The sequence below is a fragment of the Contarinia nasturtii genome, unplaced genomic scaffold (assembly GCF_009176525.2).
Source record: "Contarinia nasturtii isolate CC-2019 unplaced genomic scaffold, AAFC_CNas_1.1 Cnas_scaffold_533, whole genome shotgun sequence".
Lineage (NCBI taxonomy): Eukaryota > Metazoa > Arthropoda > Insecta > Diptera > Cecidomyiidae > Contarinia > Contarinia nasturtii.
Genome location: NW_022197885.1, coordinates 3,056,199 through 3,067,881, shown reverse-complemented (window position 1 = coordinate 3,067,881; position 11,683 = coordinate 3,056,199). Strand labels below are relative to the sequence as shown.

At 34.4% G+C, this 11,683-nt stretch overlaps 1 protein-coding gene across 1 annotated transcript in view; it reads right to left on the bottom strand.

The window, feature by feature from the left end:
- Window positions 1-133: 133 nt before the first annotated feature.
- The window catches only part of LOC116339896 (adenylate cyclase type 6), a 63,407-nt gene continuing 51,857 nt past the window's right edge, over window positions 134-11,683 (bottom strand). The window contains exons 5-29 of the mRNA XM_031765978.1: window positions 11,447-11,571; window positions 11,033-11,345; window positions 10,635-10,851; window positions 8,896-9,203; window positions 7,648-7,768; window positions 7,083-7,242; window positions 6,667-6,816; window positions 5,885-6,006; window positions 5,626-5,718; window positions 5,286-5,432; window positions 4,999-5,101; window positions 4,837-4,892; window positions 4,611-4,755; window positions 4,245-4,499; window positions 4,054-4,151; window positions 3,857-3,950; window positions 3,582-3,695; window positions 3,128-3,232; window positions 2,892-3,049; window positions 2,476-2,615; window positions 1,981-2,260; window positions 1,829-1,878; window positions 1,616-1,747; window positions 1,471-1,536; window positions 134-1,351 (exon numbers count right to left, since the gene is read on the bottom strand). Coding sequence (XP_031621838.1) covers window positions 324-1,351; window positions 1,471-1,536; window positions 1,616-1,747; window positions 1,829-1,878; window positions 1,981-2,260; window positions 2,476-2,615; window positions 2,892-3,049; window positions 3,128-3,232; window positions 3,582-3,695; window positions 3,857-3,950; window positions 4,054-4,151; window positions 4,245-4,499; window positions 4,611-4,755; window positions 4,837-4,892; window positions 4,999-5,101; window positions 5,286-5,432; window positions 5,626-5,718; window positions 5,885-6,006; window positions 6,667-6,816; window positions 7,083-7,242; window positions 7,648-7,768; window positions 8,896-9,203; window positions 10,635-10,851; window positions 11,033-11,345; window positions 11,447-11,571 — 4,580 coding nt within the window. The 3' untranslated portion in view covers window positions 134-323. The remainder of the gene's footprint in view (window positions 1,352-1,470; window positions 1,537-1,615; window positions 1,748-1,828; window positions 1,879-1,980; window positions 2,261-2,475; window positions 2,616-2,891; window positions 3,050-3,127; window positions 3,233-3,581; window positions 3,696-3,856; window positions 3,951-4,053; window positions 4,152-4,244; window positions 4,500-4,610; window positions 4,756-4,836; window positions 4,893-4,998; window positions 5,102-5,285; window positions 5,433-5,625; window positions 5,719-5,884; window positions 6,007-6,666; window positions 6,817-7,082; window positions 7,243-7,647; window positions 7,769-8,895; window positions 9,204-10,634; window positions 10,852-11,032; window positions 11,346-11,446; window positions 11,572-11,683) is intronic.

Genomic DNA, 11,683 nt, shown 5'->3' with positions numbered 1-11,683 from the left:
ATAAAACAGATCAATTAGAGCAAAAACGATGGAAACAGTCTATGTATAAGTAGTTCTTTAATTAAATATTTTCTATGTTATCACACTTAAAAGCAATTCATTAAAAAAAAGAGTAATAAAAAAAAGTAATTAGTTTTAGGCGCATTTTGAAATTTATCTAATTTAATATGACAATGGTGCAGAAATGTTGAAGGCGAAAAGTGAGTTGTCCAATAACAACAACTATTAATCCCATTGAGAATCAAAGTACAATTGAGCCATAATTAAATTAAAATTAAACTTAAACTTAAATAGGTGTTTTTCATTAGAAATGGTAAATTTGACTAGAGAAAAATGGAACCATTTTGATTATGAGCTGATATAAGGTGTAAGCTTTTGCTGTTTGTCAATTTGGTTTTTTGATTTGATTGGTCTGATTTGGTAACAAGTGGATACCAGGACTTTGATAATTTCATTAAATTGCCGTCTTGAAATCGGATTTTCTTTCGAATGCTTTTAAACAAACCATCCTCTGATGTGGAAGAGAATTCTTTCGATGGTGTCGTTGTCGAAGTTAGTTTTGAGCATGCATTGTTTGCGGTGATGGTTTGTGTCATCACTTTGGCTTGATCTCCGTTGCAACTGGATTTGTTTGCAGCTGAATTTTCATATGCAGTTTGTGTTTGATTGGTATCACTGCTGCAATATGAATTGGTCGTGTCCGAACTGTCGGTGCTTAATTTTGATGCGATTGCTTGTGTTGTTGACAACTGCGATTTTGTTGTGTTTATATCCGAAAGATTCATGTCATTTTTCAAAAGTTTTTCTAAGCTTTCAATCGAATCTTTGAGCATTGTACTTGGTAACGGTTTAAATCCTTTGAGATACGTATCGGGGCTAATAACATTCTGTACTGACGATGAATTTGATTGATTATTGTTGTCTAGCAACTTGGTTTTTTCATTCACATGCACATCGTCGGGCAAATCAAGACTACCACCCATCGATTGTCCGGACGCCAAACTTTTATTCGTTAAAGATGAAAATATATTATGTTGTCGGCACAGTGATTTTCGTTTTTGCGTCAATCGGGCACTGTCCTCATTTATTTGATCATCAATTTCATCAACCTCATAATCCTCACTGTTTGCCGTTACCTTGCTACTTTGATGTGTTAAGAGTTCATCTTCGGGTGCATTTTTTCGCTGTAAAATGTATGTAATCATTGACCCTTTGCCTTTAACATTGATTTTTCCACGGCATTTCATTTTGTATCCTCGTGGTTCGAGAATATTGTACATTTCTTGGGTCACTTGAATGTGATCCAAAACACCAGTGGAATCCATTCGACTCGCTACATTCACTGAATTACCTGAATTTATTCAAAATAAATGTTTTATTATTATTTTGGGCTGTATGTTCAAGCTTTTTTTTGTCATTTTTCAATTCTATCTCAATTCCATTTTTCTATGAAATGGAGAATCTACGTACCCCAAATGTCATACTGAGGTTTTCTAGCGCCTATAACTCCTGCCACAACTGGGCCAACGTTTATTCCTTGAATGTGAGCAAAATGAAACAAACAAAACTTTTATTTCGGCCATTTTTGTCGAATCCATCATTTTTTCCCACTTACCGATTCTCATGCGGAAATTGTTAAACGAATGCTCGTTAACTTCTTCAATTTTGGTGAAAAGTTGCATTGCATAGTCAGCCATAGCGGTAACATGGCGGAAATCATTTAGATCGCACGTGCTTTCCGTTAAACCTGTTTTGTTATTTTGTTTCATTTCAATTAAAAAATAAATTTAAGTTAAAAAAGTTAAGTAAATGAAGAAAAAAAAATTACCTGACGCTGCCATATAAGTAGCGCCCGTACTTTTGATTTTTTCGATGTCGCTATATGATAAAGAGACAGAGAATGAAAAAAAGCCACACAACTCAAATTAAGTTCTCGTTAAAGTGTAAATACGAGTCGAAAAAAACTGAATTGTCGAGTACCTAAAGCGTTTTTCACTGAGCAATTCGTCAAAATCAGCAATAATTTCGTTCAGTAAGCGTAGACATTCGACTCCCTCGTTGTTTGCCTCGAGTTCAACGTAAAATTCAGAGAAGTTTGGTATCGATGCAAACATAATGCAAGCACTTTCACACTGTTCGTGGTATAAATCCTCGATTTGTCGATCACGACTCAAAAAATGTTCAGCCACATGAACTGGCAATATATTTTCAAGTAGTTTTCGATTGTATGCTTGAAGGTGTTCCATCTCTTCTTTTTCCTCTACCGTAATTGAAATGGTTCGAATAAAAAAACGAAGGCAAAAAATTGTTAGACGAAAAAAAAAAACAGATACATATATACATATACTATAAATAAAAAAAATAACTACTGATTTGCCACATCCGGTATGTGAAAGTGAATGAAATCGTGAATGAATGAGAAAATATGTACGTATATGAAGTGAGTGTGTGATTGTAAGCATTTTTCAATTTTACCTGTTGCTTGTAATTTCCATATAAAATCCAGACGATAAGTGGCTTCGGTTTGGTGACTGTGGAATATCAGCGCAAACACGAAAATCAATATGAAAATCGCATTGGTTGTATAGGCAATGACTTGCTCCTTCCAGTTATGTCTTATTTGTGTGTGTTTTTTTTATCGATAAAAGAAGAAGAGGGGAGAGACAGAAAAAGAGCGAAAATTTACCGTCAAAAACAGCAATAATTTCGACATGCAATAAATTATGTGAAAGAAACGAATAACGCGCACGTCGTTTGTCTGATGCTTTCGATAAAAAAAAACATTCCAGGCACAAAACACATTTATGATGTAAATCTTATGCAATCGAAAGAAATCGAATATATTTTTAAAAAAAAGAATGTTGTTGTGTCATTCACAAAGGCAATCATACCTCGCCTGATTGAATATATCTGAATGGATGCTTTGTACAGTTGCCACAGCGAAGAATATGGCGCACAACGAAATCACAAGGGTTATTTTTAGCAAAATTTTCAATACTTGATGGACCACACAATTCATCATCGACAACAATATAAGCAATAGAAATATCTGTGCGTTAATAAAAGAGAGTGAAAAAACTCGATAAATAAAGAATCTATTTTATTACCTTTATCGTTTATTACTTACATTCACGGCAACATCATAATCGCAATTCATATTGGACACAAAGCCATCTGTCTTCATAATCGATGTAACATTTAAATCACAATTTTTTTGTGTAATAAAAAAGAACTGTTTTGTGTGTGCATGTGTGTGGGTGTTTATCAACGTCATGATTTGACGACCAAATGAAGCGTTGAACAAGGTATGCATGAAATGAATAAAAATACACAAAAAAAGTTAGAATTAGGTTTGTGTGTGAGAAACAGTATGATACAAAATCTATATGCTGAAGCGGAAATTAGAAAAAACGACAACAAAAGCGCCACATGAAGCGACCACACAATTCGAATTTTCATTATATAGTATGAACGTCACGTTTCGATTATGTGATCAATAGACGACCGTGTAGAGTAAAAGGAAAGATAGACAAAAAAAAACCGCATAGAAGGATTTATATATTTTTTCAGAAAACACTTACGATACTTGAAACAGCCGAAAGTTTCACAGCAAAAACCACCAGAATTGCTATCGCTTGAGCATACGTTCGATTGCTTTGTAATCGAGACGAAAACATCTTCAAAGCATTCGCAAACTATGCACGCAGACAAAAAAAAACGAGAAAAAACCAGATTCACATATTGTACATATCAAAATTGAAAAGTGCACAAAATGAACATTGAATGGATTGTTCATTTTGGTTCACGACCATCGCAAAAAGGAGTGACAAATAACGAAAATGAACATGGTACTTACGTTGCGATTGAGTTTTTTGGCCACCAGAATGAAAAATGATGCAAATAAAACTATCACTAACATCGCAATTGAAATGTAATTGAAATCGTTTCTTCTGAAATTGAGCATGCGAAAGAGAAAAACAAACCCGATTGAAGTCATTTATTTGCAAAGCAAATGATCGATGTAGTAAAAAGTAGTGTTTCATTCGTACGTACAATGGATAGACTATGATTTGAATTAGCATTATTCCAACAAAAATACCCAGACTACAGTAAACGTATTTGGGAAGCATACGATCCGGTTCCAAAATGTACTACGAAAAAAACAACAACAACAACATGTGATTGAAAAAAAACATTGTGTTCAAACAAATGGTGAGCGATTTGTTTCGCATTTTATGTCTTACTTTTCGTTCGATGCTTGATTTTTTGAACGATAATGATATCGTTTTACAGTGTTCAGAGCGTAAGCGATCAATGCTACGGGCATCAATGGCACGCATCAAATAATCATTTACTTCATCTTCTGGATCTTTGCTATCGTTTGAATCCGAAAAACCTAATCGTGCTGAATTTTTCTGTGTGCTCATCGTGTGACCCATCATTCGAAGCTCTTTCGATATATTACCATTAATCGATGTAGAATGATGTGCTCGTTTATTCTATTCGATGGTTGATGATAAAGGGGCAAAAAGTTTACAAGTGTAAACAAATCAATTTGTTCGTAATCATGTTGACTTTTTTTCTCTCTATTTTGTTCATTATGCTCTTACCAAACGGTACGTATCGCCGGGCACAATTAAATATGTTTCAATTTGATGGTCCTTCAAATAGGAATTTCGTTCATAGCCTTTACCGTCTTCGACTTCATAATCACCATCCAAGCATTTTAACGTCTCTTTGGTTATATGTACACGGCTAACATTCAATTTTTATTTTGATTAGTTCAGTGAGCTTGCTAAAAGCCGCATTTAAAAAGGAAATAAGAATATATTTTACCCAGGAATGCCGCCACTTTCCATATAATTGGCCAAAGTTACATCATTCGACCAGACCTGAATGATTGAGCGAGAAAATCACATGAAAATTGTGGTTAACATGCACTTTGATGTATGTTGCACACACAAAAATTGATTAAATAAAATGAAACATGAAACCAACATCAAATTGCCATTTGATTAAACCCAACACCCCACAGTGAACGCGGCCACTATGAATTCCTACGCGCATATCAACATTCACTGCCATCACCTCACGCACCAACCTAAAATAAAGAGCAAGAGTTTGTGAAAAAAAAAATTGTTATCGTTTAGTTCTACCGTGAATTGAAATCGTTTTGCTAAAAGTTCAATAATATCCGCAAGCAATTGCCTTGATATTATTATTGTTTGTGTACACTGTACATGAATGGTGTAAATTCAATAAGCTATTGCTAGTCAATCACTTACGCGATAGCATCAATCATATCGAGAGCCATTTCGACGGCGCAATGAGCATGATCGGGCCGAGCCTCTGGCAACCCACTAACGCAGTAATAACAATCCCCCAGCAATTTGATACGTAAACAGTGATGCTCAGCAGCCAATCGATCAAATCTGAAATTAAAAAAAATATGAGCAACACCATTCAACAAGGTATTCATTTCAACTTTGCTGAACACGTTTTTTTTTCGTCTTCTTCGAATTTCCTTTTCAATCAAAATCACTTCAGGGCCAATCAATTCGCAAAAAATCAAAAGGCCGTGAATGATGTAATTAAGTTGAATAAATTGTTGCTACAAATAAGTACCTGGCAAAAAGCTCGTTCAATAATCGCACAAGTTCTTCGGCAGTACATTGATCCGATAATGTTGTGAATCCACAGATATCCGCAAATAATATACTGAAATCAGAAATTTCGGTATTATATCACCGAATGAGAAAAAGTACATCAAGTAGTCATTAATTTAATTAAGTCTTTTGTGGCCACTTCATTAATTGTTCATGTTTATTAAATTAAAATAAGCAAGAAAAAAATTGAGATTCATCATTTGAAACTTGTAGCATACCTCACATTATCGTGCTGCTGAATGTAAATCTTATGGAATTGTGCTTCTTGTGGTTTTCCAGCTATATCATCTTTCATCTCCATCGCAACATGTCTCGGTAAAACGGATAATAGCAGGCGTTCCTGTAACAAATGTACAACATTTTATAATCAGTTTGATATGCAAAAGACTACCACTGCATTATTTAACGTATAGACTGTACGGGCGTATTTAGATTTGAGTATGGCAAAGACATGAAAAGCTTTATTTGTCATATTCATACTTTTTTCCCGAAACAAAGACTTTTCATCATTGAATAACGGCGGAAGGTACTACACATAAAGAAAGAAAGAACTGCGCCAACTTGCAATTCGGTGTGGTTTTTATGGCAGATTTTGGCATGTGAAATGCTAAAATAATTAGCGCTTGTGTTTTTTCTGTAACCAAGTTGCAGACAATTGTCATAATGGGATTTTTGCGGCATTTAATACAAAGGGATGTTGAATAATGAAAATGCGAAAAGCAGACCAAACAAACAAAAGAAAGAGTGACTTCTGGGAACCAAAAGTACATATTACAATTCAAGTGAATTAAAATTCTCTGTGTTGAATTGCATTTCAATTGGCTTCCACGCCTTTTACATGTTGAATGTTTGCTTTGCTACTTTTGTAATTTCAACGAATTTTTTTATTTCTTTTCTCCTGTTCTGAGTTTATTTTATCCATTATATTTATAAAAATGTTCACAGTTGGCTTACACTGAGATTGAAGTATAACTTACACATTCTACACATTGGTTCTTACCTGTTGTTGATTTTCTCGTTGTGTACGGAGTCGAGCTTCAATACACTGACGCGTTTCGATGAATGCTTTCCGCTGAGCTTTTTCACGTGGCCAATGTGTGAATACGCCCGCCAAATTTGTGCATAGTAATGCAATCACCGTACTACCAATCTGCATTCCGTTCACATACGTCCGAGCATCAGTTAAAATTTTGAATTAAGCACAAAATATACGCAAAGAAGATCAAATTACAATTAGTCGGTATATGATAAATGTACTTAAACCGTGTGGCTATGCATGTAGTCAACCAATTTTTGGATTAATTTAAATGCGCACCGAGCACTTACATCGCACTAATTTAACACCATAAAATTCTGTGTTGGCATCATTACACAGCGATACGATATAATACGGAGAAAATGTTAAACTCAAATTACCTCAGACCAATCAACATGAATCGAACACGTTGAACTAAGATACACATGAACAATAGATAAAAGCAAACCGCCAAACAATGCTTCACGTAATCTCACCGGCAACATGGTATAGGTCATGTATACAAAAATCAATACACATCCATTGGCCGTTGTAGTAGACCTATTACAGAAAATGAATTTTACTTCTCATGTCTTTTGATCCAGTACATTTTATTTGCGTTGAAAATCATTCAAGCATCAACACAGAAAACAAAGTGCCCACCGAAACCACATCTAATCTTTCGAATTCACCGAACGAAATGAACAAAACTGACTGGATGCTTTTGAAAAATATAGTCAAAGCAACTTTTTCGTCATTTTGTATTTCAAAGGGTTTCAAAGTTTGTAAACATTGTAATTTAAATAATCCGTTTGAGCTGAATAAATGAAAACGATATTCATGAACAGTGAACACTTGGATAATCCGTTTTTTCAGTTCAGCTCATTGTCTTCCAGTGCTGTATCGGCTCAATGTGCTTTGTTGGGTACCATTTTCTCGCTTAAAATATACACATTTTGGACATACCTGTTACTAGCCGCGAAAAATATACAAATTTCTATGGCCACAAATGTTAATATAATCACATACGAAACTAACACTAGAAATATCTCATTCATTGCTGGTTTCGATAGAACCGCTAACAAAACTGAAACGATTCCAATAATGAGAAAGAGAGAGAGAGAGAGATGGGTATAGGGTGAGTTGAGTGATTGTGATTAAAATTTAAAATAAAAACGATAAGTATAAAATATGCAAAATTCATAAAAAATGTATTCGAGACGATTCATGTTCATATTTATGGCATGTTATAAATATGCCATGGACTGTGAAATTTCATTTTAATTAGTTTCGTTTGAGATATTATACAGTCATAGCTTCTGAGCAGGGGTCCAACGGTTTGGATTACCCTCCCAAGGAGGACAAATTTTGAAATTAACCCTTTAAAAAATGTGGAAAACAATCTTTCCCTTTGGTTTTTGACGAAAAAAGTGGGAACCTTTTTTAGATCATCAATTTATTTTTTGAGAGACTAAATTACCCCTTTACATTTTGATTTTTTTTTTTAAATTAACACCCTCCCTATCTTGGATCGCCACCGACTGAAGCCATACAGTTTACAAATATTGAACAAAGTGTGGACCCGAAATATAAAATATATGAATGGAAATATGCTTATTCAACCGGGTTTCATTTCATCGCATCAATTTATGCAGAGACGTACATTCATCGAGCTGGTGAATAATGTACAGTTTAAATGAGAACAAAAAAAATTGAAAGTCATGAAGAGGACGAAACAAACTCACTTTATTTTGCTGTATATTTTTGGGAATTGTTTCTGAACAGGTTATTACTTTTTTTCCATTCGGGTCAAATTCAATTCGGGAAATAAAAAAATGAGAACAATACAGAAAAAAGATTCGAAAGTGATAGAAAATAATGGAACCGAAATTGCATTTCGATTCGAATATGCATCGACAATCGATGGTTACGGTGAGCATTTCAACTCATTATATTCTGTCCGCTGTGCTTTTGAAAGTGGTTTTAGTATCAAATTGCAACAGTTGAACAATGTAAGTACTTAAAAAAAATCACACATTTTTTAGCCCATGCTGTGATTATCAAGTTCCCGCAATTTCAATCATTTTCTCTTATTCAATACATTTCAAAGCGCACTTCATTCGTAAACACACATACACACACATTGTTGTGGTTGTTGATATTGAAAAGTATTTTACTTTTGCGTGCATTTAACGTCAATGCAATAATACTTACTGCTATAAATGATTGTGCATATGCCAAACATCGATAGTAAAACTATTGTTTCAGTCTTCAATGACATCGACTTGAACATCAACATTCCGAACGGTTTTTCAGAATGGATTCCATTTGGCTGCATTGTCGTTCCATTCAATCTCATTGTACGAATATGTGAGATGTCATTTGTGCTGGTATTGTTTGCTCTAAACGGGATATTATCGTCAATGTCAATCACTTCTTTGGCTCTATCGTCTATCCATGTTACTGGTGTTGTTGTTGATGCTGCTGCTGATGCTTGTTTCTCGATATCGCGTTTCGTCAGCCTTTGTTTTGTTCCGTCGAAAAGCGCAAAAAAAACATAGAAACGACAACAAACAAAACAAATACAAGCATATAGTAGAAAATATGAGCAAAAAGAATTGAATAGAAAAAGGATAAAAAGCAACACAATTGTGAAATGGTATCAGCTAAAGCTTCTGTTTATTATGGTGAATAAATAATGTTTGATGCTCAATTTTTCTTCATTCTTTTGTTTTTGCCTCTTTCTCCGCCTTCTCTGTTCCATTGTTTCGATTTTTTCCGTGCAAAAATCCTACACAAATAATTACACCGCAGAAAAGCTTATTTTTAAATGTACAATGTACATGCATATGAGATTACAATTATTCATTGTATTGTATTCAATAGCAATACACATTACACATAAGTTATGGAAATTGAGGATACATTCAAACGTATTAAGAATAAATACGTACGTACAAAAGAAATGATCAATATGTCTTTGATTCGATGAGAATAAAATTGGGAACATACGATTTTACATTCATGTCGTTAGTAAGTTTTCGATAACAGATGGTTGGGGAGTGTCTTCGGCAAAGTTTAAGATCTTATTAAAACTTTATGTTCAGGAAATGACTTGTGACATAAGTTCGAAAGCACTGGCCAATCCCACTTTTACTCTCAACCAATCATATAAATCAATACATCTTTGATGAAAGCTGAATATGTTTTGTGTACAATGTCAATAGGCCAAATTCGTCAAATCAATGCAACAATTTAAAGCCGTAAGGAATGGATACTTTTGTCAACTAAATTGGGAAAATGTAATAAAAAGTTGTTTGGCTCTCTCATCTTTGACCTTTGGCTTGTTACTTAAATGTAAACGTTACAAAACTAACACAGTACAGCATTTCCATAGTCGAAAACAAACGCCTTGGTGCTTTCCCAACTTTGTGTTGCGATCCGAAAAATACTCCAACCAGAAATATTCACCGACTGTAAAAGACTTTCATCAAAGTCTTGTTAAAAATTTAACTAAAACTTTTTCCACTTGCTGTGTTTCACTTAACTTGTACAAATGTTTCTCTCTCTCCTTATTTTTGTTTCGTGAAAATGCTTAATGCACAGAGTGCTGGTATTCATGTGAAACAACAGGTAACAATGCTCAAATAATGCACGAGCTTTATTTCTACAAATGTGAAATGATTTATTGGCATTTCAATTCCTTTTTTGTCACTTTAGTATGAAAAGCAATAAAACGGCAACGTGGCCCATTTTCAACATTTGTTCGCTGTATTCTTCTGAAATGAATCTTTCGTAGCAACGATACAGTCATACTGCCGTGGAATGAAACAATGGTGAACATCTTGTTTTTTTTCTTCATCTCATGTATAAATCAATGGGGAAAAATCAAAAGACAAATAAAAATGTTTTGTATGAATTTTTTTGCTGTGAAGTGTACAATGTGAACATACCGAATAAATGGTTTCTGTCGATGTCGACTGTTTACATTTGGTGAAGAACGCTTTCGCTTTTTAAACATTTTCGCGTCAACGTGACGATAATGATCGTTGAACCGATGCGTTTTTGATGCTGTTGTCAACACAAAACGATGCTCATTTTCCAAATGTTTTTCATCCAATTCATATGTTCTGCGAACACGATGCACACTCTTCTTGTTGTTGTCACTCACTTGGAAATTCAAAAGACAATATTTACATTGACATTATTATTTATAGATATATGTATATAGCATATATTTTCGCCATATTGTTAGCATGCAAACTATTCCCATGCTGTGATTGCCACATGATAGTGCTCGATGGCTCATGGTGTGCTTTTTGTCCACCGTAAACGTTGAGAAGCCAATTACCTGTTTCATTGTCCGTCGAATAATTATAATTGGATCTCACGAAATTTTGCTGAGTGTTTGCATTTGGTGTATAGTTTGCAAAATTCTCGCTTCGGTTGAGCGTCGTCGATGAAATATTACTGCCATTGCTGTTTATCGTGTCATTGTATCGATGTCGTTGTAATGTTTTATGAAATTGACTTGCTGTTTCCATCGGTATGAGGATAATGTGTACAGCGGCCAATGATAAAACTAGTGCCAATAGCAAACTTAAAATATGTGTCGTATTACTTTGGTTCATTCGCAGAAAATAACGTTGATATAACATTTCCACCTACACAATTTGACAAAAATACAAATGAAAATGCACACGTGAATACATTGCTTTATATAGAGCATCTTCAATTTTCTTTTGTTGATGCAGTTGAACTTTACCTGTAAATTTTTAAATTGATGTGTACTGCATAAGCGAATAATATAACGATTCAGTCGAATCCAAAACGAAGTTTTTGAACCATTGGCAGCCATTTCACACAGTTCGGTACTCTCATCGCCAGAAACTGAGCAAAAATAAAGAGAATAGTTATAATGATTTACAATTGCAGATGGAAAAAACTCACTCACTCACACACACACACACACACACACACACACACACACACACACACACAC